Below are 21,766 nucleotides of genomic sequence, written 5' to 3'. Positions count from 1 at the left end.
AGAGAGCATGAGCTGAGGCTTTGCCATAGAGCTTGAATGTGGTGGGCATCCCCTGGATTCTCTGGGAGGTGGAGGGGGCAGACAGCAGAGAAATTAAAATTCATTCTGCAAATATTCCTACAAAAATGCTTCACATCTGCACAGAGGATTTGCCTTGTGAGTTCTCCAGCCTGATGTGCTTCATTTTTCTTAACTCCAGTGTGAGGAGAAGGGCATCAGCCTGGGTGGCTGCTCTCCCTGTGGGTACAGCTCTTCACTCCTCAGCCTAGCTCTGAGCACCAATTTACAGCTCTGGGAAAAAATATTGTTTGTGCCTAAAGCCAAGTGATCCTAGTGGGTTATGTGACTGCTGAGTTACAGCTTAATGCCTTCAGGTGAATTCCTCTAACTTACCAAGCTGCTGAATTAGGAAGGTGTAATGTGAAGCAGGGATGGGGATGAGTAACACAAAACCAGCTAAAATCCAGTCTGTGAGTCCTGGAAAGATGAAGCAGAACAGCCAGTCCTCCAGGAGTGATTCCCAAGGTCACAAACTCATAACTATTTAAGGTAACTTTATGCTTTAGCATCTGGTTTAGTAGATTGCTGTCAGACTTGTGGTGCAGTCTGAGGTGGCTGATCTTTCTCAGTTGTCAGCAAGTCATTCCCCTGCAGCCATGGGATTGGGGTTGGCCCTGCAGCAGCCACCCCCAGCTCCCTTGGCTGCTGGAGGCATTGCTGGGAGGCCTGTGCAGTCAGTTCAGATGATCCCAGTTCATCCCAGGGCTCCTTTTGCTCTGCACCTATGGCAGCTATTGCAAGGGATTCTCTTGCTTTCTTCCCAGAAGGAGCTGGGAGCAGTGATGGATAGGGTGGCAGCAGGATCCATGATACTTGACTCCTAGGACATGGGAGCACTCACTTCAGGGTGAATGTTAGCCCAGACCCACTGGCCTGAGGTGTGCAGCATTGCTCCTGGACCATGTTCCAGAGACAGAATAAATCTCACTATTGTTTGTGATTTTTGACTTTTTAAAGGTTAACAGTGTATGGTTGTGCTAATACATGTAACAGAGCATCCTTTCACTTTTTGTGGGAAACTGTCAAAATCTGTCTCCTTGTGACATGTTCAAAACTATGGAAAGGAGAAGTATCTCTGACTGCTGAAGTACTTGGAGCAGGTTCTGGGCCCCTCTGGGAGCTGATGATCACACCTCAGTGTCAGTCATCCAGTGGGCTGGGGGAGGATGTCATTGAAGGCATCCTCCAAAAAATCTGATCTGCTGAATTAAAATTGCTGCCTAGAGCAGTAGGTGTCTGGGGGGGCTGTGCTGTGGTGACACAGGTGTCTGCCTTGGAGGCAGTGGCAGGGGGCTGCAGCACCTGCAATTGGGGTGTGCTGTGCTCAGGCCCTGCTGTCTGGCCCTGCTCCCCAGTGTGAGGATCTGCATCCAGCTCTGGGGTCCCAGCACAGGAAGGACCTGGGGCTGCTGGAATGAGTCCAGAGGAGCCCATGGAGCTCTGAGGGCTGGAGCCCCTCTGCTCTGGAGCCAGGCTGGGGGAGCTGGGGGTGCTCACCTGGAGAGGAGAAGGATCCAGGGAGAGCTCAGAGCCCCTTCCAGGACCTAAAGGGGCTCCAGGAGAGCTGGAGAGGGACTGGGGCATGGCAGGATAAGGGGGAATGGCATCCACTGCCAGAGGGCAGGGTTAGATGGGATATTGGGAAGGAATTCCTGGCTGTGAGGGTGCTGAGGCCCTGGCACAGGTGCCCAGAGCAGCTGTGGCTGCCCCTGGATCCCTGGAAGTGTCCAAGGCCAGGCTGGATGGGGCTGGGAGCAGCTGGGACAGTGGAAGGTGTCCCTGTCCATGGCAGGGGGTGGAAAAAGTTGAGCTTTGAGGTCCCTTCCAAGCCAAACCATTCTGTGACTGCATGTTCCAGGGATGCTTCTCTCTGGCAAAGCTCCCATGAAGCTGATTGTCCTCATCTCCTGTCATCCTGTGCAGGCTGGTCCATCACACATTCATGTAGTAAATTATTTATCTACCAGACATGTCCAGAAGGAACAAAAAGCAGAAGCTGTATTGCCTCATGGCTAGCAGAGAATTTAGGAGTAATCTAAATCTGTTTGGAAAATTGGAGTCAAATTCTCTGGCAATAAAATGTCATTTGGAAACAACCATTGTAGGAAAATGGTATGTTGCTGTGATGTAAGTGTGGTGATGTTGTTTGTCCCTTGTGTCTTTAAAAGGTCACTTTTTGTTCAGAGTTTATATTCTCCCACATGCTTCTCTTCAGAAAAAGCTTCATGTTTGGAAAGTCATTGTTAGTTTTTTGCTCTTGGACATGGACTTTCCCTATGAAAAGTAACATTACTTGGCAGAAGCTGCTTCATTGTTTGCTGTGTCAAGATGTTGAATCCTTAAGCTGCAAAACTCCTCCTGGCAGGAATTTCCCACCTGCTCTAGTTAATTTTCATTGCTCATTACAGGGAACCTATAAGGAAGATGGAGAGGGAAGCACAGTAGGATGGCACAGGTCCTGTGGTGGAGTTACAGATGTTCCTGGCCAGTGGAATATTGCTGTGTCAGCCACTCCCTTGCACAGCTGAGCTGATAGGCAGGTTTTACCATGCAGTGGCTGTGGTGGGCACAGGGAATCTGATGAATGTAGATAGAGAGAGAATGGATCATGACTGAGTAAGGCCCTGAGATACTTACTTCTCTACGTAATTTCTGGAAAGTCCCTTAGCTGGAAATAGCTGTTTCCATCTGGGTTTTGTATGGCTGTTTGCTTTCTCAGCTTCCCTAACATGGCCTGTTCATAGCTGTGCAAATTGCTGCTGCCTTCCTCCTTGTAAGAAACCTGGGTGGGCACAGGGAACCTGTCAGGAAATGCTTGCTGAGTGCAACTGCCAGACAGCTTCTCCTGGAAAAACATTCCTTATCCTTAGTGGCTGGAACTGGATGAAATCAATGGGCTTTTTGCATGAGCAGTGCTCATACTGGACTTGTGGGTGAATGGAGCAAAGCATCTCTCTGGATTTGCTGGGGCCTGTCCAGAGAAGGGCAACAGAGCTGGAGAAGAGTCTGGAGCACAGTTCTGATGAGGAGCAGCTGAGGGAGCTGGGGGGGTTCAGGAGGCTCAGGGGGGATCTCCTGGCTCTGCACAACCCCCTGACAGGAGGGGGCAGCTGGGGCAGGTCAGGCTCTGCTCCCAGGAACAGGCATGGGAGGAGAGGGAATGGCCTCAAGTTGAGACAGGGGAGGTTCAGGTGGGTTATCAGGAAAAATTTATTCTCTGGAGGGTGGTTGGGCCCTGGCACAGCTGTCCAGGGCAGTGGTGGAGTCACATCCCTGGGAGTGTTCAAAACCATGTGGATGTGGCACTGGGGACATGGGTTAGTGCTGAACATGGCAGTGGTGGGGGAACAGTTGGGCTCAAAGATTTTTCCAGGAGTCTTTGATCCTGTGATTCTGTGATTTTATTGTCATACTTTTTTTGAACAAAGCACAGTAGTGAGTTCAGAAAGAAGCCTCAGTGTGATAGCAGAGCCAGGTTTTGGGTGGGTGTGAGGCACCCTCTCCATAGGCACCAGCCCAGTCTCTGGTGTGCAGACCTGGCCAGGATTATGACATGACAGTGCCTCAGGGGTTGTCCCCATGGCTGAATGGAATCCTGGCTGTGATCTTACAGACATTTATATTTGGCAAAGCTGCTACTCTGTCTCTTTCAGCAGGAACCTTTTGTGGTGCTGGTTTGTTGTTTCTGGATATTGCCACTGTTGCCTCTCATTTCTGTAACCTCTCACCATCAGCCTGTGCCAGGCAGGCTCAGGCTGGATTTTGGGGAAGAGGTGCTGGCACTGCCCAGGGAATGGGCACAGCCCCGAGGCTGCCAGAGCTCCAGGAGAGTCTGGACAGTGCTCAGGGATGCTCAGGGTGGGATTGTTGGGGGGTCTGGGCAGGGCAGGGGCTGCACTGGAAGATCCCTGTGGGTCACTTCTGGCTCAGGATATTCTGTGATTCTATGAAATACAGTTTAATAGCACATTCAGAGAGGGAACATGAACATCTGTGGGCTCTCTCAGAAGCATTTCTGCCTTTGATACTCCCAAACTGTGGGTTTGTCTGCCCCCTCCAGGCCCTGTCTCAGGTTCCCTTTGCTGTAGAAGTGCAGATGTAAATTGGGTTACTGGGCTTGTCCTGAGCTTTGTTTTCAAATGATGATGAACTCAAGACAGTGAAACAGTCTCCCTCTCTGCAGCCTTCACTTTAGATCCAGGTCTCCCCCTCTGAGGTCAGGGATGTCCCCAGAGGGGTCAGTGAACAGCCCAGCTTCTCATCCTGCTGGACCTGCTGGATTTGAGTGTCCAAGACACCTTTTCCTCCAAAAACTCCCCTCTGCTCCACAGAACTGCTGGAAGATGCTTCTTCTGCATGCAGAATTGGGCACTTGCAGGTGCTAAAATGATGTTTCCCTGCTTTTTGAACTGTCTCCACTCTTGCTTTTATAAGAAAGGAAAAAGAAAATAACTCCAAAATTTTATATTTAAAATGTGCTATTCTCAGCTCCACTAAATGATCTGCATGTGCTGCTAAGTGCTAATCCAGGTATGCCTAAAGCATGGTCCTTCCAGCTTTTTTGTGATAAATTTGGAGATGGGAATAAAAAGTGGAAAAGAATGATGCTATAGATGCAATTCCAGACTCTCAGCTGCTCTCTGTGTGTCTGGGAGGAGAGGAAGACCCTTTCCTTCTCCTCCCCATCTGTGTGGCACTCTGGCAGAGCTGCTCCTGGGAATCCTGGCCTGTGCTCTGCAGATAGAAGTGTTCCCTCCTCCAGTTCAGATTCCATTTATGGGAAACTTCAGCATAGCCTGCACATCCCATTTACAGAACAGCTACTGCCTGACCATGTTGCTTTGCTCCAGTCCTGCAGTCCAGCACAACCCTGACTGCCTTCTGCAGTGCTAAATAAGCCCTGCAAGCTGTATTTGACCTTGGGAAAGCTTGAGGTTGATTTATTTCATTTATTTACAGTAGGGCTTATATATCATGTACAGTTGCTGTATAGCAGCAGCAGCAGTAGTAGTAATAATAATAATAATAATAATAATAATAATAATTTGAATTATTAAATCTTGAGATACAAAGTTCCATTAAATAAGCTAAATCAAGTGCCCAGAAATACAAAAGTACAAATTGTAGACTAGAGTACAAGTAATGTTTTAATAACTTCTTTTAAAGGTAATAGGTGTTGGCCTTGTTTCTGCTAGAGGAATTAATACACATGTGTTTATACAGCTGTGTACAGGCAGTTCCTTGGCTATACTTGCTGTATAGCATTTTAATTTCTGTAATCCAGCAGCTCCTCAGCTGCCCATGGCTATACCCCAGGAATAAAAGTCTGTATTTTGGAGCCAGTTTTTAGTTCTCTCACTGTACAAAGACATACTTGGTCAGAATTACCTGCTCAGGTTACCTAGTGTCATGAGGATGTGACTCTTAATAAATAATGCAGAGGGTAAGAGTGGAGCTGAGTCACTATGTTTTTTAGATGGAAAAAGACCAATTTAACACACAGAACAACCAACTAACCAGTGCCATCAACCCCTGAGCTGGAGTCCTGTCCTTCTCCTGCTCTGCAAGCATCCCTGTAGCCAAAGCAGAAAATCCTTGTCAGGAAGAAACCACAAAATCCACCCAGAACGTAGAGTAAGTCAGAAGACTTGTGATCTTTTCCAGACTTAGTGACACTGTGATTCTCTGAGTTCTGTGATCACTTTTGAAGATTAGCTTTTGGTCACCTCCCCTGGGATAAGTGGAGGTGCTGCTGACCCCAAATTCACTCATTGTGCACCAGAATGAGCAGCTTCTCTCATCCCTGGAAGTGTTCAAGGCCAGGCTGGAGCAATCTGCTAGAAGGTGACTCTGCCCAAGGCAGGACTTGGAGCAAGATGAGCTTTAAGGTCCTTTCCAACCCAAACCATTCCAGGGTTCTGTTTTTTTCTGGATATTTTACAGAACTACTTTATATCTAGAAACATTATTTTCTAGATATATAATGATTTTGTAGCCTGACTCTTGGAAACAGCTGCCAGATTATTTTATTCCATTTCTCCAGAGAGGTGTCATGAGAAGTGAGCACAGGGCTGTGTGCAGGGCAGGGGGCCCTGGCTGTGATTAATGCAGCAGAGGGAGGCCCTGGGGGAAGGTCTCAGTGCTGAGCATGTCCTGCTGCTGGGCCCAGTTTGTGTTTTCTGCCCAGCTGAGCCCTGTGCAGCTGCAGACACCATTGTGCTCCCTGGGCTGTGTCTGTGCTGGGACACTGGGGAGGTTTGGCTGCAGATGAAAGAACTCAGGTAGATGGGAAGGAATTCAGTGAGGTATATGGTAAACCTGGTGTGAAAATTGACAGCTAGGACTTTCAAGAGATAGTTTGGGGATAATTTGTTCCAAAAATACCAACTACTCTCATTCTTCAAGCTGTATTAGAATTCTGGTCTCCCAAGAGGGCTTCTCCTCCCCTGCACTCAGGGAATGTGCCATGGGCTGAGCATCACTGCAGCTCTGGCTTTAACTCCCAGATTTGTTTCTCATTTTTGTCTGCTGCAGGTTGGAATGTTGCAGTGCTGATGACATTTGTTTTACCAGCATCATGTTCTGTAGGTGAAGATTTTCAATACAGAAAAAAGGGTGTATGTATTTTTCTCTCAAATATTTTTCTCAGGGTTTTATCTTGTTTCTGGTACATCATTTTTGTGCATATGAATTCTCCTGTCTAACTGATTTTTAAAATGGAGTACAGACATAGGTGTCATCACCAAAGGAAGGGAGAGCACAGACATCTGGATGGAAAAGGAAGTAGCAGAATCTGCTGAGCTGGAAGGGACCCACAAGGACCATCAAGTCCAACCCCTGCCCAGGACACTGCACAGTCTCACCCTGTGCATCCCCAAGAGCTGTGTCCAAACTCTCCTGGAGCTCTGGCAGCCTTGGGCTGTGCCCATTCCCTGGGCAGTGCCAGCACCTCTGGGGGAAGAACCTGGCCAGTTTTTGGGTAAAGGTGTGTGAAGAGTGATCATAGCCAAGACCACAGCTCTAACTAGAGGAATACACTCTTTCATATAAATATGGGAAAGATACAATACTATGGTACAGTTGTGCTGCTATAGTCCAAGGCGAGAAGAAACCTTAAGGTGATTTTCCCCAGAAAAAGGCCAGAGCACAAAGTCAGCTTTGGACAGCCTCAGGGGACTGTGTGCAGTGGTGGTGGAAGTGCTTGTGGAAGATGATTTTTGTGCATGTCTGTCTGAAAGCTGTTTAAATATTCCACAGCACCACAGCTAAAGCATGGACCAGCCTGGTTCTGACTGAGGAATCTCCTGAATAGGCAGGAACAGTCAATCTGAGCAATCACCTTGAATGTGACAGAGCTGAGGCTGTGAGGAATAGCAGCCCTGTGAAGGAGAGTCATGTTTCATGTTCCCACTGGGGACTACTTGAAAGTGAACTGTACAAACCAGCAGGAAGAAACCCCTAAACCAGGCATTGGTTGGAATAATGACATGCTGAAAGCTGGTGTGTTTTGCCATTTTGATCTCTTGCTGCTCTCTGTGTCCTGGCTAGTCAAGCCTCTCCTTCTCTCTGAAATGAATTAGTGGCCACTAAGCTGTGTTAGTCTGTGTGAGATATACACTGGGTCAGGTATGGCTCAGGTTGTATTTTGGATTTGGGCTGTGAGTTCTGTACCAGAATGTTGATTTTGGAGCTTTCCTGCCCCTCCTCAGCAGAAACATGACCATGGAGGGATGTGAGAGTGGTTTATTTGTGACTGGATGGAATGGGAAACAAACCACTGCAATTTAGAGCTGTGTAGCTCCACCTTGGTGACTAAGCTGGGCTTTGTCAGCCCTGGAGCTGGGATTGGGACACTCCAGTGCACCACCAGCCAGTTTGCCCAGTTTCACTTACACTGTTTTGAAACTCCAGAAACTGAGACTGGTGTTGAAAGGATTGCCCTGTGTGCAGGGTCTATAAATATGCCTGTAAAGCATCTGAATTACCTTGCTGTACAGCAGAGCTGGGCTCCAGGCACAGGGAGAGGTGTGTGATGAGTGCAGCAGATGGAGGCTGGAAAGATCAAGGTCCTGCCCCAGCCTCCTGGAGCAGCAGGGTGCCTGTCACTGCTTCTTGTGTGTCTGGACTTCATTTCCTTACCTTGAAAGGGGAGTGCAGAGATATTACCAGGCAGAGTTAGGCCTCTCCAAACCCCTTTTCCCCTCTTTTGCAGCCAGTGGATGATTACTCCCCTCCTTCCCTGTGAAGAACTCTAGAGAAACCTGATCTCACCGGAACTTTCTTAGAGCAGGAAAATCTGGCAGCCCTGTCTGCTGCTCTCCCTGTTACACAGTGATGCTGCTTTGCCTCTGGAAAGTGAAGATGCTGCATGGCAGGAGGAATTACTGTAGTTGCTGTTCCAAGCCCCTGACCCAAGTTCTGTGCCAGTTAAATTACTCAGGTGCCAGGCAGGGTGCAAAAGGGGCAAGATTCCAGAGCAATGCAAAGTGGGATAACACTCAAAATATTTTTATATAGACACTATTTTCTACACTTCACAGAATTGTCAGAATTGGAAGAGACCTTAAAGCTCATCTCACTCCACTCCACTGCCACAGGCAGGGACATCTTCCACTAGACCAGACTGCAGCAAGCCCCATCCAGCCTGGCCTTGGTAGGAGATGTTTGATATTTAGCAGGTGTGAAGCTGCAGCAGGACACATGCTGCTGGTGCAGTGGCAGGACAGGCACCTGTTCTAAGTGACCCTGCCTTGACAGGGAGATGGGACTGGATGATCTCCAGAGGTGCCTTCCACCCCCAACCATTCTGTGATTCTCTGTGGTTCTGTGAGCTTGTTAGAGGCATTTTTCAAACAAACATCCCATGTCCTGTTTCAATAGCACATGAGTGACACATGCTCACCTTTGCAGGGATCCATCTTGCCACTTCCAGTGAGCTTGTCCAGCAGCAGAGCTTGGCAGAGAGCTGGCAGTCTGGGAGAGGTCCATGCTCTCCACACCCTCTGTGCTTTCATCCAAGCTCCTCTCCCTCCTCCTTGGTTCCAAAACACTCCCTTGAACCAGTGTACATTACACAAGCTCTGTGCTGCCCTTCCACAGCTCAAACAGGCTTATGAGCAAACAACAAAAATCCTGTTGTGCTGCCCTAGTGTGTCCTCCCTTTCATGGCATGAGCTGCTCCATGGCCTTTAAATCATCTCCCTCTGCTGCAGCCACACACATCTCCTGGAGTTCAGCCTCTGCAAAGTGCCTCAGCTCACCTCCAGCATCCCACTCGCAGCCCACCAGTCCTCAGAAGCTTAGCAGGGATTTTCTCTTCTCCTCCTTTCCATGTTTTTTTCATTTTTCCCCTGCCCAAATCCCAAAACCAATCCCAAACCCAATTTGGCAGCCCAAATCCCAAGCTGAAAGTGAATCGCTGCTGCTGGCTGCCCTCCAGCATTCCTTTTGGAGCGAGTCAGGATCTGGAATGTCAGAATGTCAGAAGGCAGCAGAGGGAGGGAGGGACGGGAGAAGCCTGTGCGTGGGTAAGGGTGGTGGAGGGGGAGGAGGAGGAGGTGGAGGATGGAACAAAACCCAACTTCAGCTGGACTGCCCCTTTCCAAAGCAGCGTTTGTTCCTGATTTATGCTTTTGTGTTTCCCTTAAAACGTGCGGCTCCGTGAGCCGGGGCAGAGCTCGCGGCCGCGCTCCGCAGCAAAGCAGGGTTTGCTTTTCCTTTCCTTTTTGGAGCTTTTTTTTGGCAAAAGCTTCGTGTCTAGATAAAGCCAGCCAGTTTCCAGCTCTCTCCTCGAGCTGGGAGTTTGTGTCTCCTGCAGTTGTGGGGACGAGGAGGAATGTCCTTTTGGGGAGAAGCGGGGCCGGGGCCCCGGCAGTGAGGCTGGCACGGAGCAGCGCCCGCACGGAGCAGCGACTCCTCCACACCTCCTCTGCCTCTGCTCGGACAAGAAACACTGTGGAGCCTCAGCTCTTCCTGCAGCAGATTAATGCCTAAAATTACACACCCTAAACAGGAGGGTTTAATGACCAGAGCTGTGAACAGTTTCATTAGTTTGTTCTGACCTTGGAAGAAGGAGCTGCCCAGCACCGTAGAGCGACAGGAGGGCGAGAGTGGTGCTGCTTCCCAGCCATGTCGTCCCTGTACAGCAGGAGCAAGGAGTACACTCGCAGCAGGAAGGCTCAGTCAGACTCTCCCCCGTCCTCTCCTTCCCCGATCGCAAAGACTCTCAGAGTAAGCAGCTTTTTCCTTTCTGTGTTTCCCTGCTCAGCACGTGCTCTGAGCAGAGCCCTGGGCTGGCTGTTTGTTGTCTTACCCTTGGAGATCTGTGCCTGTGGTTTAAATGAACCTTGGGATGGTGCCTCTGCAGCAACAGGTTTTAAGCAGCTGCCAGAGTCCCTGCACTGGGATTAGCTGTGTTAGTGGTGCAGGGCATTGCTGGGATGGTGGTTTCCCCTGTCATGGAACATCTCCCATGGCTGTTGCTGGATGAAAACGAGGCAGAACCTGACCAGCTTGTTAAACTGCACTTTTTCCATAAACACTTGGATATCGTTGGTGAAACAAGGTTTCTGCTCAGCTTTCACCCCTGGGGCTGAGCTGACCTGTGCTGTAGTTTCATAATTTCAACACCACAAAAAAATTGAAGAAAACCACCTGTAGCAGGAGGCAAGTCAAGGTAGTTACCTGTACTCCCCAAACCAGAACTGGTATCCTCCTCTCCCAAGGTGTTGGAAAGTTGGGAATGCTTCCCAGCAGTACTGCTGATAGCTCCAGAGTCATGGGACCACCAAGAAATATTATCATGCTGTAGTCAAAGCCTGGAGGAATTAGTTTTTAACAGCCATGCTAATTTTAGATGGGAGTGATGCCTTGGGGTTTAGCTTTTATAGTTTTCAGAATCTCTGCTGCTTAGTGTGTGACTCTGAAACTTCATATTAGGTATTGGTAAATTCTCTTCACAGGGTAATTAAACAAAAATTCCTACCTAGGCAGAGAATCAAGGACAAGCAGTGCCCAAAAAGCAGAAACAGTGGGGAGGGAAAGGGGGCAAGCCAAGGGGCTGAGACTTCATAGCCTGGGGATAATTGACCCCAATGTGTAAATGAACCAAAACTTAAAAAAGTGTAAAAGACTCATGACCAGGATCCATCTTGGATTAGCCCTGGCTGGGCTCTTGCACTGCTCAAAGTGCATCCTTTCAGTAAATACATATTTTATTCCTTTTGCTCTGTCTAATCTCTGTTCCAGGTCAGCCTTTCCAGGCACCAGGAGCATTAAATTAATTCCAGCACTGGTATTTGCTCAAATCAGATATGCATTGCCTGCTCTGTTGGAAAGGACAGATCTTGGTCTGGAAAAAGTATTGCCTGAAATATTTGAATTTTAACCCACTGCTGTGGCATTAATGGAAACAGTTCCTGACCTAGGGAACTTCAGCCCTGAGGCTTCTGTGGCTGCTGGTTGCCCTGGGCTGTTAACTGTAATCAGGAGCAGGTGGTTTCCTCCTTCTGCAGCTGGAGTGTCTTTGGGATGGTTCAGATAATCTAAAACTATCCCACATGGGCTTGGATGGGCTTCCCTCATCAGTTTAACCACTGCACTTACCCATTCCTCACTAAAGAGCCACAGTGTTGATCTCCAGCCTCATGACAGGTGGGGAACCATTCCAGCATCCTGGAAATGGTTCCATTTCTTTCAAACCTCAAGTTTTTAAGGCTAGACATGTTCAGACTGACTCATTTCTGCTTCTCATGCATCTGGGCATATGAGAGAGTGACAAACATCTCACAAGAGCCCTGAGCTGTGCCTGGAGCAGACTGACTGGAGGGACTGGTGTCTGTCCAGAGCCATGGGGGGCTGCAGACTCCTGGGGGTCCATGGGTGCTGGAGAGGGTGGTGGGAGCTCTCAGGTGGGTAGAGGTGGTGCTCACTTCTCTGTCCATCACCACACTGAGATTTGCAGACTCCTGGGGGTCCATGGTGCTGGAGAGGGTGGTGGGAGCTCTCAGGTGGTTACAGAAAGGTGCCAGGTGGGAATGAGAGGGCCTGGAGAAGAGCTCCTTGTGCAGTGAGGTTGTGCACATGGAAATCCTTGCAGTGGTGAGGCAGTGCCAGCTGTGACTCCTCAGCATCTGTAGGGAAAAAACAGGTGGGGAATGCAGCAGCATGGACTCAGTCAGTGTAGGAAACAGCCCTGGTGCTGTCTGGGTTATGGAAATAGCCCATGCCTTAAAAGGCTAATTAGGGAAGGATTGACTTTAGGCTAAAATAAGGATTTGAGTTAACTCTTTCTCCAAGACAATGTAATTTTCCCACAAGCAAGAGAAATCAGGGAGTTTGGTTTACTCTGGGTTTGCTGTATTGTTTATTCCTCCCCACCCACTCCCCCATGCCCACAGTGACAGGCCTGTGCCACGAGGAGCCACCACCCTCCAGAAGCCAGGCAGAAATCTTGGAGGCTTTTCTCTTTCCATCCAGTCTGTTGATAGCAGCAGAGCTGTGTGCTCTGAACATCCCCAGCTGAGCAGGGTGTGAGCACACACAGGAGCCTCACACATGGTGCACACAGGGAGAAAACTCTTGGAGAACCAGGAGAGCAAAATCGAGGTGTCAGTGCCAAAGTGCATTAAATGTCATTTCCAAGCAGTTTCCCATGGCATTCCCTCTGCACTTGCACTGCTGCTTGCAATGCTCCTGCTTGGAAGTCAGGATAATACTGCCTGGGGTTTTCCTTGCTTTGATTGCTGGGAAGTCCCCAGATGCACAGGTAGGGAAGGGGATGCTTTGCAGTGAATTCATGCAATCCACCAGTGGGGGAATATCCCTGCACAGGAGCTCGTGGTGGCAGTGGGCTGTTGGTCCCTGTGCCATAGCCCCAGCACCTCCACAAACTAAAATGCCCAAATCCTGTTCAATCCCCCAGGGGAAATGCTGCTTTAGTGAGGCTATTTCTCAAAAAAGGAAACTCAACCCTCTCTGAAATCAGTTCAGACCATCCTGTTGTTTGGCACAAGTTTCACGTGTTTGGCAGTGGGTACCTTGTCATCATGTTTTGCACCATAGTGATTTAGCTTGGGGTTTCTCCTCCTGAAAAAAATAATGTGCACTTCCAAAAATGTAATAGGCACCCAGTGGCATGAAACCTGTTGTGTGCAGTTTTATTTAAGTAAATAAATGACAGGATTGGAAGGGTGAGAGTGAAGTCAAGGACTGAATTTTTTTTTTTATTCCTATTAGTGCTGGGCCAGTCAATTTTTCATAGGAAGTACAATAAAGCTCTAAGTGTATGCAGTGGTCTGCACTGATTTATTTTATTCTGCCTTTCATTGGAGCATCTGAAGGAGCTGTGCTGGGTGAAATATGGGATGCAGGAGCATCACCTTTTATGGGCCCTATGTTTTCACCAAGTCACTTGATAGTAATACTGGAGTATAAAAAGCAGCAGTTCCCAAATCGTGGTCTGTGTAAAGGAGCCCCACACAGAGCCTGTGGTGCTCTGAGCCCTGATTGCCATGGCAGCACATGCACCAAGGCTGGCTGTGGTCATGTGCACACATGGGGAAGGCAGAGAGAATCTTACAGCAAAAAGAAAAGCTAATGCACAAAAATGTGAGTGGCTGAGCTGCAGGTGCTCAGCAGGTAAATCACACTGACAGGGTTGGTGTTAATGCTTGATGTTTGGTTTGGTTGGAAAGACCTTAAAGCTCATCTCATCACACCCCACTGTGGGCAGGGACACCTTCCACTGTCCCAGGCTGCTCCAAGCCCCATCCAGCCTGGACCTGGACACTGCCAGGGATGGGGCAGGAAGAATTTCTTCCTGTTATCTGATCTAAATCTTTCCTCTCTTCCTTTAAAACCATCCCCCCGCTTGTCCTGTCACTTGCCCATGTGAAAAGTCAATGTCCCAGAGTGCTGGGAGGTCGTTAGAAATGCCTGATAGGATTACAGCCTTCCTCTAGTTTGGAATATAAATCTGTCAGATGATCAGTTTTTGCTCTGTGGTGTTTTGGTGACAGGTTCCATCTGTTTCAGATATTCCTGGTCACAGGTTTATTCTCACATGGGGTTTTCCTCTGTGAATCATTTGACTTGCTGTGCTGCCACTGCCAATGTGTTAGTTAGAGAATAGAAAGTGTTATGAAAATATTTTTCCAGGAACCTTTGCGTTCCTGGGTTTGCATTTAGTGGCTTGGACCCATTTGGTTGTGATAAAAGTGATGCTGCATAAATTGAAATGGGATCACATAAGTTGTTTCATGATAGTTTCTGTCTTTTCTGGATTGCTGACTAGTTAGGCAGTGTTTGTGGAAATGATTCCCTTCTCTCCCAGCAGCCAACAGAAAATGTGGGATACTGGAACTTGAAGTTTCAGGCAATTAATCTTCATTTTCCAGCACCCTGCTTTGTTTTATCTTGTTATTCCTTGTGTTTCTCAGAGGGGTATCAGCATTAAATCCTTCTATGTTGTTTGTCCTTGGAGTTTTTTTGAGTTTTCCTCTGTAAATGTCCATATCTGGAAGCATGTCAGGAACTTGTGGTCATTCCCAGGGCACCACCCATGAGATGCTCCATGCTGTGACTCAGTAGCTGGATGATGCTCCTGTCTCTGGATGTATAAACAAGATGGGTCAGGGCATGTGCTGTGACCTGTGGGCTGAACAGCCTCTGTCCCTGAGGCTGATGTTCCTTCAGCTCTTCTCCCTCCCAAGCAGCAGAATCCATCCAAGCCAAAGCTGGAGCAGGGAGTCTGGTAACTATTAAAGACTCTGAGTGGTACTGGATGGTTTGGGAAGGACCTGATGTAACACTCCATTCTCATTTAAAGCCCCCGTTTGACCCTCAGCTGCCTGGTCAGAGGTGATGCCTTTGCAGAATCTGGGTAAGAGTTGTCCCAGTCCCTTGGGACAGCTCAGCCCTGAAACCACAGCTCCCTGCAGGAGGTCACAAGGTCAGGGGCAGCCCGAGGTTCCAGGAGAGCAGCTGGAACTTTAAAAGGGATGAAGGAGGGGGAGAAGGACAATACCCTTAATTTGGGTCAGTTAATGGTGCAGCCACAAAACCAGGGACAGAGAGAGGGGGAAGTGCTGCAGGATGAGAATGAGCAGCCACAGGAGTGATGGGGAGAGGGGGTGGAACCTCTGTGAGCAGCAAACCACTTCATCCTGCTGAGCTGGAAACCAGTGCCTGCTTCCCTGCAGGAGCCCACTAGGGTTCTGTTTTTCATAAAATGAACACAAAATCATCAAAAATAGGGCTGGAAGAGAGACAGAGCCCAGTTCATCCATTTTCCTGTGTACTGACAGCTCTGCTTGTGCTATTCATGGGAGGTGGTGCATAGAATCATGGAACCATTAAAGTTGGAAAAGCTCTCTAAGATCACTGAGTCCAAACCTTAGCCCAGCACTGCTGGCTGGGATCATTCTCTTCTCCCAGGTAACAAGCAACAGGACAAGAGGAAATGGCCTCAAGGGTCACTGGGGATATTGGATCAGGCTGGATCAGGTTCTTCCCTGAAAAGGTGGTGAGGCACTGGCTCAGGCTGCCCTGGGCAGAGATGGAGCCACCAAAAAGCATGTGGATGTCACACCTGGGGACATGAATCAGTGGTGACCTTGGCAGTGCTGGGGTAACATTTGGTCTGGATGGTCTTAGAGGGTTTTCCAGTCTTCACAGTTGTGTGATTCCATGATTCAGTGTCACTGCCATGTGCTGCCTGTGCCCACAGTGCTGTTGTGGGAATGTAGCTGCTGGCTCAGGAGCTGTTCACGGGATTTTGGAGTGAACTTCAGACTGAAGAGTTGCTGGGTTGGCTGTTGGCCAACTCACCCTCACTGCTGGTTCAAGAATGAATGAAACACCTGAGAACATCCTGCCAGAGTTTCTGCAGGGCAGAGAAGGGATTCCTGCAGACCTATGACATTCTCATCTGGAAGAAATTTAGGAGTAGAAGTCTTTTCCTCTCATGTCACTTGGCTGCTCGGTTTTTATTTCCACATGTCAGAGTTTTGTCTAAGATCACGTCGCTTTGCAAAATTAAATTTTTCACCAATAAAATTTGATCCCTTAGAAAAGAAGGAAAAAAGAGCAACAAACCCTGAGTTTCAGAATTATGGCCTTTCCTAAATTAAAATCCAGCCTGATGTTTTACAAGGCGAGTTTTATCCCCAAGAGACAGTGGGAATAAACTGCAGCTGCTGGGAAGCCCATGGGCCATGAGAGAGTTTTGGAGCACAAAGCCACAGGCTGGCCATGGCATACATGGCACAGACCAGCATCTGACTGCAGCTTGTTTGGGATGGCAGGAGATGTGGCCATCAGTCTCTCACAGCCCTGGATGTTTATTTCTGATTAAATATATGCTGTTTGTACTGAAAACAATGGGATCTGCTGCAGCCAGCTGCCAAAGCCACTATTCCATCTTGGAGAAGCTTTTAATGTTATGCTTCAGTAATAGTAGTTTTTCTTAAGCAAAGTTTATTGATTTATAGTTTGAGAAAACATATTTTGCATCAGGCTTTGGGGAGTTGGAGGTTACATGGAGGTGGCTTGGCTGCACTGGATTATTAATCATATCCAGGGGTTTGGAATCCTTGCATTTGCACGACTGCAGGCTCGAGCTGGAAGCAGCACATCCATCACACCACTCCAGCTAAGGGATGCTGCACAAAGCACAGCTCTCAGGTCAGAGGAGCAGCTTTCTGAGGGAGGCAATGACCTGGAAATAACTCTCAAAAGCAGAGTTCAGCCAGACCTCTGAATTATTCTGTGCCCACTGAAAAACATAAACTTGATCCCAGCCATTCCTGACTGGAATGACAAATACAGCTGGAGGGGAACACCAAGCTGAATTGTACCCACTGGGGATGGTCTGAGGTGTCCCAGGCAGCCTCCTCCTGCCTTTTGTTCCTTCCTGGCTCTGGCTGCACTGGCTCCTGGAGGATTCCTGCCCTGCTCTGCCCTGGCATGGCCTCTCCCCAAGTTTGAGGGGCAGTTTTGGGCACCTCAATATAAGAAGGATCTGAAGCTATTGGAGAGTGTCCAAAGGAGGGACATGGAAACAGGGAAGGGTCCGGAGGGGCCACACGAGGAGCAGCTGAGGGCACTTGGTCTGTTCACCCTGACCTGAGGTCAGACCCCACTGGGGGCTGCAGCTCCTCCCGAGGGCAGCTCTGATCTCTGCTCTCTGTGACAGGGACAGGAGCTGAGGGAAGGGCAGGAGCTGTGCCAGGGCAGCCTCAGGCTGGATTTTGGGAAAGGTTCTTCCCCCAGAGATGCTGGCACTGCCCAGGCTCCCCAGGGAATGGGCACAGCCCCGAGGCTGCCAGAGCTCCAGGAGAGTTTGAACAGCCAGGGATGCACGGGGTGGGATTGTTGGGGTGTCTGTGCAGGGCCAGGGGTTGGGCTCAATCCTCATGGATCCCTTCCAGCTCAGGGCATCCCATGCTAAGCAGGAGAGGTTGTCCTTTGGAACATCAGCCTGGCCCAGCACTGGAGCTCATCAGGAGCAGCTGAGCTACAGAACTGCAGGAACTTTGAGACTTCTGCCTGTGAAAGGGAAAGAACCCCAAAACCAGCTGGCTTTGTTTTACATTTCATTTCTAAAATAAACACAGATCATTAAGAGGATATTTGCCAGCACAAGAATAAAATCTGAGGGGTTTCTAAAACGTTCCTGTTGCTTAAAGGAGGACAGAGCTGGAGCTGTGCCCCTGGGTCTCGTTACATGGTGGTTAATTAATCATAGCTATTGATCAGGATTTCTCAGATGAAACAGAGCAAAATAAATTCCTTGACAACTCTTTTAAATAGTGTACATTTTCCTGAGACTGTCCAATTTGAGATAAAGTAGCATAAAATGTTCCCAAAGCATTTTTTTCTCTTTTTTCCCCTTGTTTGTTTTTTTTTTTCTTTTTTCCTGAAAAAATGTAAATAGTAGGCGGTTGTGCCTTCACTGGCTCCAACCTCAGCCACAGAACACAATTGGAAGCAATTAGGGCAGTTTCTGCCTTGGCAAGAGCAGCAGCCAATCCCCCTTTTGGCACTGCAGCTCAGGGCTGCATTTTATTGAAATCTTCCATGAGGAATTTGGTTTTAATCACTGAGCTCCCAACAGCTGCAAAATTTTCTGTTTTTAAGGGAAGGCTTCTGCCCTCCACAGTCTGAGTACATTTTTACAATCAGTCCTGGATGGTATTCCTGGCACGAGGCAGCATCCCAGCCCTCTGGGCAGGTGGAGCCATGGCCAGTGCCCAGGGAGGGACCTGAGACTGACCAGTGGCAGCACCTTGAGGGTCTCTGGACGTGTCCAGGGCCAGGTTGGACAGGGCTTAGAGCAGCCTGGGGCAGTGGAAGATGTCCCTGCCCATGGCAGGAATTAGATTAACTGTAAGTTCCCTTCCAACCCAAACCATCCTTTGATTCCATGATTCTGTGGTGCTCTTTGCCCTTTTTCTTGGGTCCCATCTCAGATCCTGATGATTTTCAAGCCCACCTGGGTTGGATCATCTCTGAGCTGGCACAGTGGGCTGACAGCCCAGCACCACCTGCCCGTGCTGCCAGCATGAGGTGGATGGAAGGGAAGGTGATGGGATCTCTCTGTGAGAGCTCTGAGACCTGAGCATTGCCAGAAGCCTGTGAGTGTGGCTGCAGTGCTCTGTGCTTTTTAGTTTTGCTTTAGAAGTCGCCCCTTGGGTGTCTGGGCAGCAGCCCCGGGGCTGCCGTGCTGGATTCCAAATCAGGACAGCCAGCCCCACCCCAGCCCTGCAGTGCTCTGACCCTTTTAGATTTTGGAAGGATAATTTCACAACTTGATGCTTCCCTGGCTTTTGATGTTTTTAGCTGAATTTTGATCCCAAGGGAAATAAAGGAATCTGGGCAAAACTGCAGTGCTGCTCCAAATTTGACAGGGAAAGAAAAAAGCCTCCTGTGTGTTTGTTGATAATGACTGGAGTGGGTACAGCAGTTTGTCAGCATCCCTCACAAACCCTTCAGGAAATCCAGGAAATTTCCTTCAGGAAGGTCAGGAAGGAAAAGACCCTTCTTGCACCAGCTCAGCCAAGTGCACGTGGGATGTCTCTGCTCCTCATTCCTTCCCTCTGTTCATTCCCAACTTCTCTTCCCAGCAATGAAGGAAGAAGAGTTTTTGTCCTTCACCTTCTCACTCTGACCTTGGAATTTCCAGCTCAGGGATGGCATCTCTGAGCCAACCACCTCCTTCCTCTCTTACATGGGCAGCACAGGGAGCCAGCCAGTGCTGCTGGAATTCCAGTGGATGTTTGGTGGATGTTTGAGAGGACAGGGCAGGGCCAGCAGGGAATGCACTGATGGAGCAGGTGCAGCTGGAAGCTCATGGACAGGGTTCCAAAGGTGCTGTGGTCAAAGACAGAGCAGAACTGAGCTGGAAAGAAGCTGTTTTCTGCTGAAGCTATGTCTCCAGTGTGAGATCCCAGTGGCCTCTGGAGATGTTTGTCTCTCTTTGGACAAATGGCAGGGATGTCTCAGTTAAGCACCTCCTCCAGTGTTCTGTAAGATCCTGGAATCAGAGTCACTGAGGTTGGAAAAGCCCTCTGAGATCACTGAGCCCACCACTGCCATGTTCACTGCTGCCTTGAAGCTCTGCAGTTTTTGAATTGAACATTTAATTCTCATTATTAATTACCTTTTTCTTTCTTTTTTTTTTTTTTTTTTTTTTCTTTCAGCATGAAAGACTTTCCAGGTAAGAATTTTCCTTTTTTCTTTTTTTTTTTTTTTTTTTTTTTCTGTGTAATATTTATTGGCAACATGTTCTTGTATGGCTTTGAGGATTTCCTGTGCTTCAAATCCAGTGTGGTACTGGCTATTTGGTCCTTTCCTGAGCTCACCTGTAGCACCAGTTTGCTTCTGTTCTTTACTCCCCAAATTATTTACCTCAATGCCCTCTTAGAAATGGAGCTGGTTCCCACCAGGTGAGAGGTTGATGGGAAGTCACTGCCTGGAAGTGGACAGAGACACAGCACTCTGTGATCCATGTGACAAAAAGCCCTTTATTGTTCCAATTGCCCCTTAAATACCCTTCTTAATGTTCCTCAGCAAGCACTTGTGATTGGTTCAAAGTTCAGGCTGCCCAGCTCTCTGACCAGCAGCCTCTGCAGCCAGGCAGGACCCATTGGGTCAGTTCCCTGTCTGGTTCTGAATCTGTCCTGTCTCCATTCCCTGGAGGAGTGCCTGTCCCAGCAGGCTGCTTTTCCCATATATCACTAAATCAGTTGCCCAGTAAGAAGCCAGCTTGCACTGTGACAGCTGCCCATGGCAGGCTGGCTGCTCCCCTGGGATTTTTGCAGTTGCTGAAGCTGTGGTGGGTTTTGGGTTTGGGCATCCCCAGGCTGAGGAGGGTGAGCCCCAGCTCAGCCTCCCGTCCCTGTGCTGGCTGCTCCAGGTGAGCCCAGCCCACAGAGCTGTTTTCTCCTGTCCCAGGCTGGAGGCAGCAAACCCCAGCAGCAGTGAGCCCCACGGGGAGCGTGCCTCGGGCCGCTGCGGCGCCTACGGCCGCAGGGAGAGCCGGCTCAGCGCCCTCGGCAGCCGCGCCGACGACGACAGCAGGGACTACAAAAAAGTAGGATTGTTTAAACTTGTAGAGTCACTGCACACAGCACCAAACCTGCCTCTTGCTGCAGAAGCCAGCCCCAAGAATCAGTGGGAAGAAGGATGTTCCTTTGTTCGTTTCAATGTCCATTTTCTCTGTTCCAAAGAATCCAGTGGTTTGGGTCGGAAGGGACTTAAAGCTCATCCCATCCCACCCCTGCCATGGGCAGGGACACCTCCCACTAGCCCAGCTTGCTCCAAGTCCTGTCCAGCCTGGACCTGGACACTTCCAAGGGATGGGGCAGCCACAGCTTCTCTGAGCAGCCTGTGCCAGGGCCTCACCACCCTGTGAGTAAAGAATTACCTAAATTAAAACTCTCCCCTTTTTTGCTTCTTGGCTGTATTTAAACTTCCTAGAAAATTCAACAGCTGATTTATTATTTCTAATTCATGAGTTATGGAAACATAAGTAAAGTACCCAAGTTGGTTTTGTTTTCCCTTCTTTCCTCCTAATGTGTGGGAGCAAAGTGCACCCCTCAGCTCAGTGCTGAGGGCACACATCTGCTCAGAGCAGCATGGTGGGATGGGGTTAATTAACTAGGAGCAGCCTGGTTAATTGGCTCTTGTTTTGCATTTCAGTTATATGAGAGTGCCCTGTCTGAAAATCAGAAGCTGAAGTCAAAGCTGCAAGAAGCCCAGCTTGAGCTGGCTGATATCAAAGCAAAGTTGGAAAAAGCAGCCCAGGTAAGGGAAAATCCAGGTCCTGACTGGAGAAACTGAGCATTGGCCATGACAAACCTACACTTGTTCTAGAATGGGAAAGGGAGGAAGCTCCTTAGAAGGATGTTCTTGGGAGGGAAGGTGCCATAGGGGAGACAGAAATAAACGAGTAATTCTGTAAACCCACTTGTTGCATCCCAAGCATGAGCATCTGTGGATTGTCTTGGCGTTTGTGCAGCACCCTGTGAGTGCTCTTGTGTTTAATCACTTTCTATTTTTAATTTCCATAGCAGAAACAGGAGAAAACTTCTGACCGGTCCAGCATGCTGGAGATGGAGAAGAGGGTACGTGTCTGCTTTCTTCTGAGTCACAGCCTGTGCCTTGTGCTGCTGTGCAGGGCAGTCATTTCTAGAAGGGAAGTGTT

At 48.9% G+C, this 21,766-nt stretch overlaps 1 protein-coding gene across 10 annotated transcripts in view; it reads left to right on the top strand.

The window, feature by feature from the left end:
- Window positions 1-21,766, top strand: part of PPP1R12B (protein phosphatase 1 regulatory subunit 12B) — a 109,179-nt gene that overhangs the window by 73,420 nt on the left and 13,993 nt on the right. For 9 of the 10 annotated variants that reach the window (XM_056511109.1, XM_056511114.1, XM_056511108.1 and 6 more), the window contains 4 exons: window positions 19,761-19,777; window positions 20,515-20,653; window positions 21,262-21,366; window positions 21,633-21,686. In XM_056511109.1, the coding sequence (XP_056367084.1) occupies window positions 19,761-19,777; window positions 20,515-20,653; window positions 21,262-21,366; window positions 21,633-21,686 (315 nt within the window). Of the gene's footprint in view, window positions 1-9,608; window positions 10,291-19,760; window positions 19,778-20,514; window positions 20,654-21,261; window positions 21,367-21,632; window positions 21,687-21,766 lie in introns of those variants that run through there. The other variant, XM_056511117.1, reaches the window with a different exon arrangement.

Source organism: Oenanthe melanoleuca, chromosome 26 (assembly GCF_029582105.1).
Source record: "Oenanthe melanoleuca isolate GR-GAL-2019-014 chromosome 26, OMel1.0, whole genome shotgun sequence".
Lineage (NCBI taxonomy): Eukaryota > Metazoa > Chordata > Aves > Passeriformes > Muscicapidae > Oenanthe > Oenanthe melanoleuca.
The sequence above is the reverse complement of the archived record's forward strand: the minus strand, read 5'-3'. Positions and strand labels throughout refer to the sequence as shown.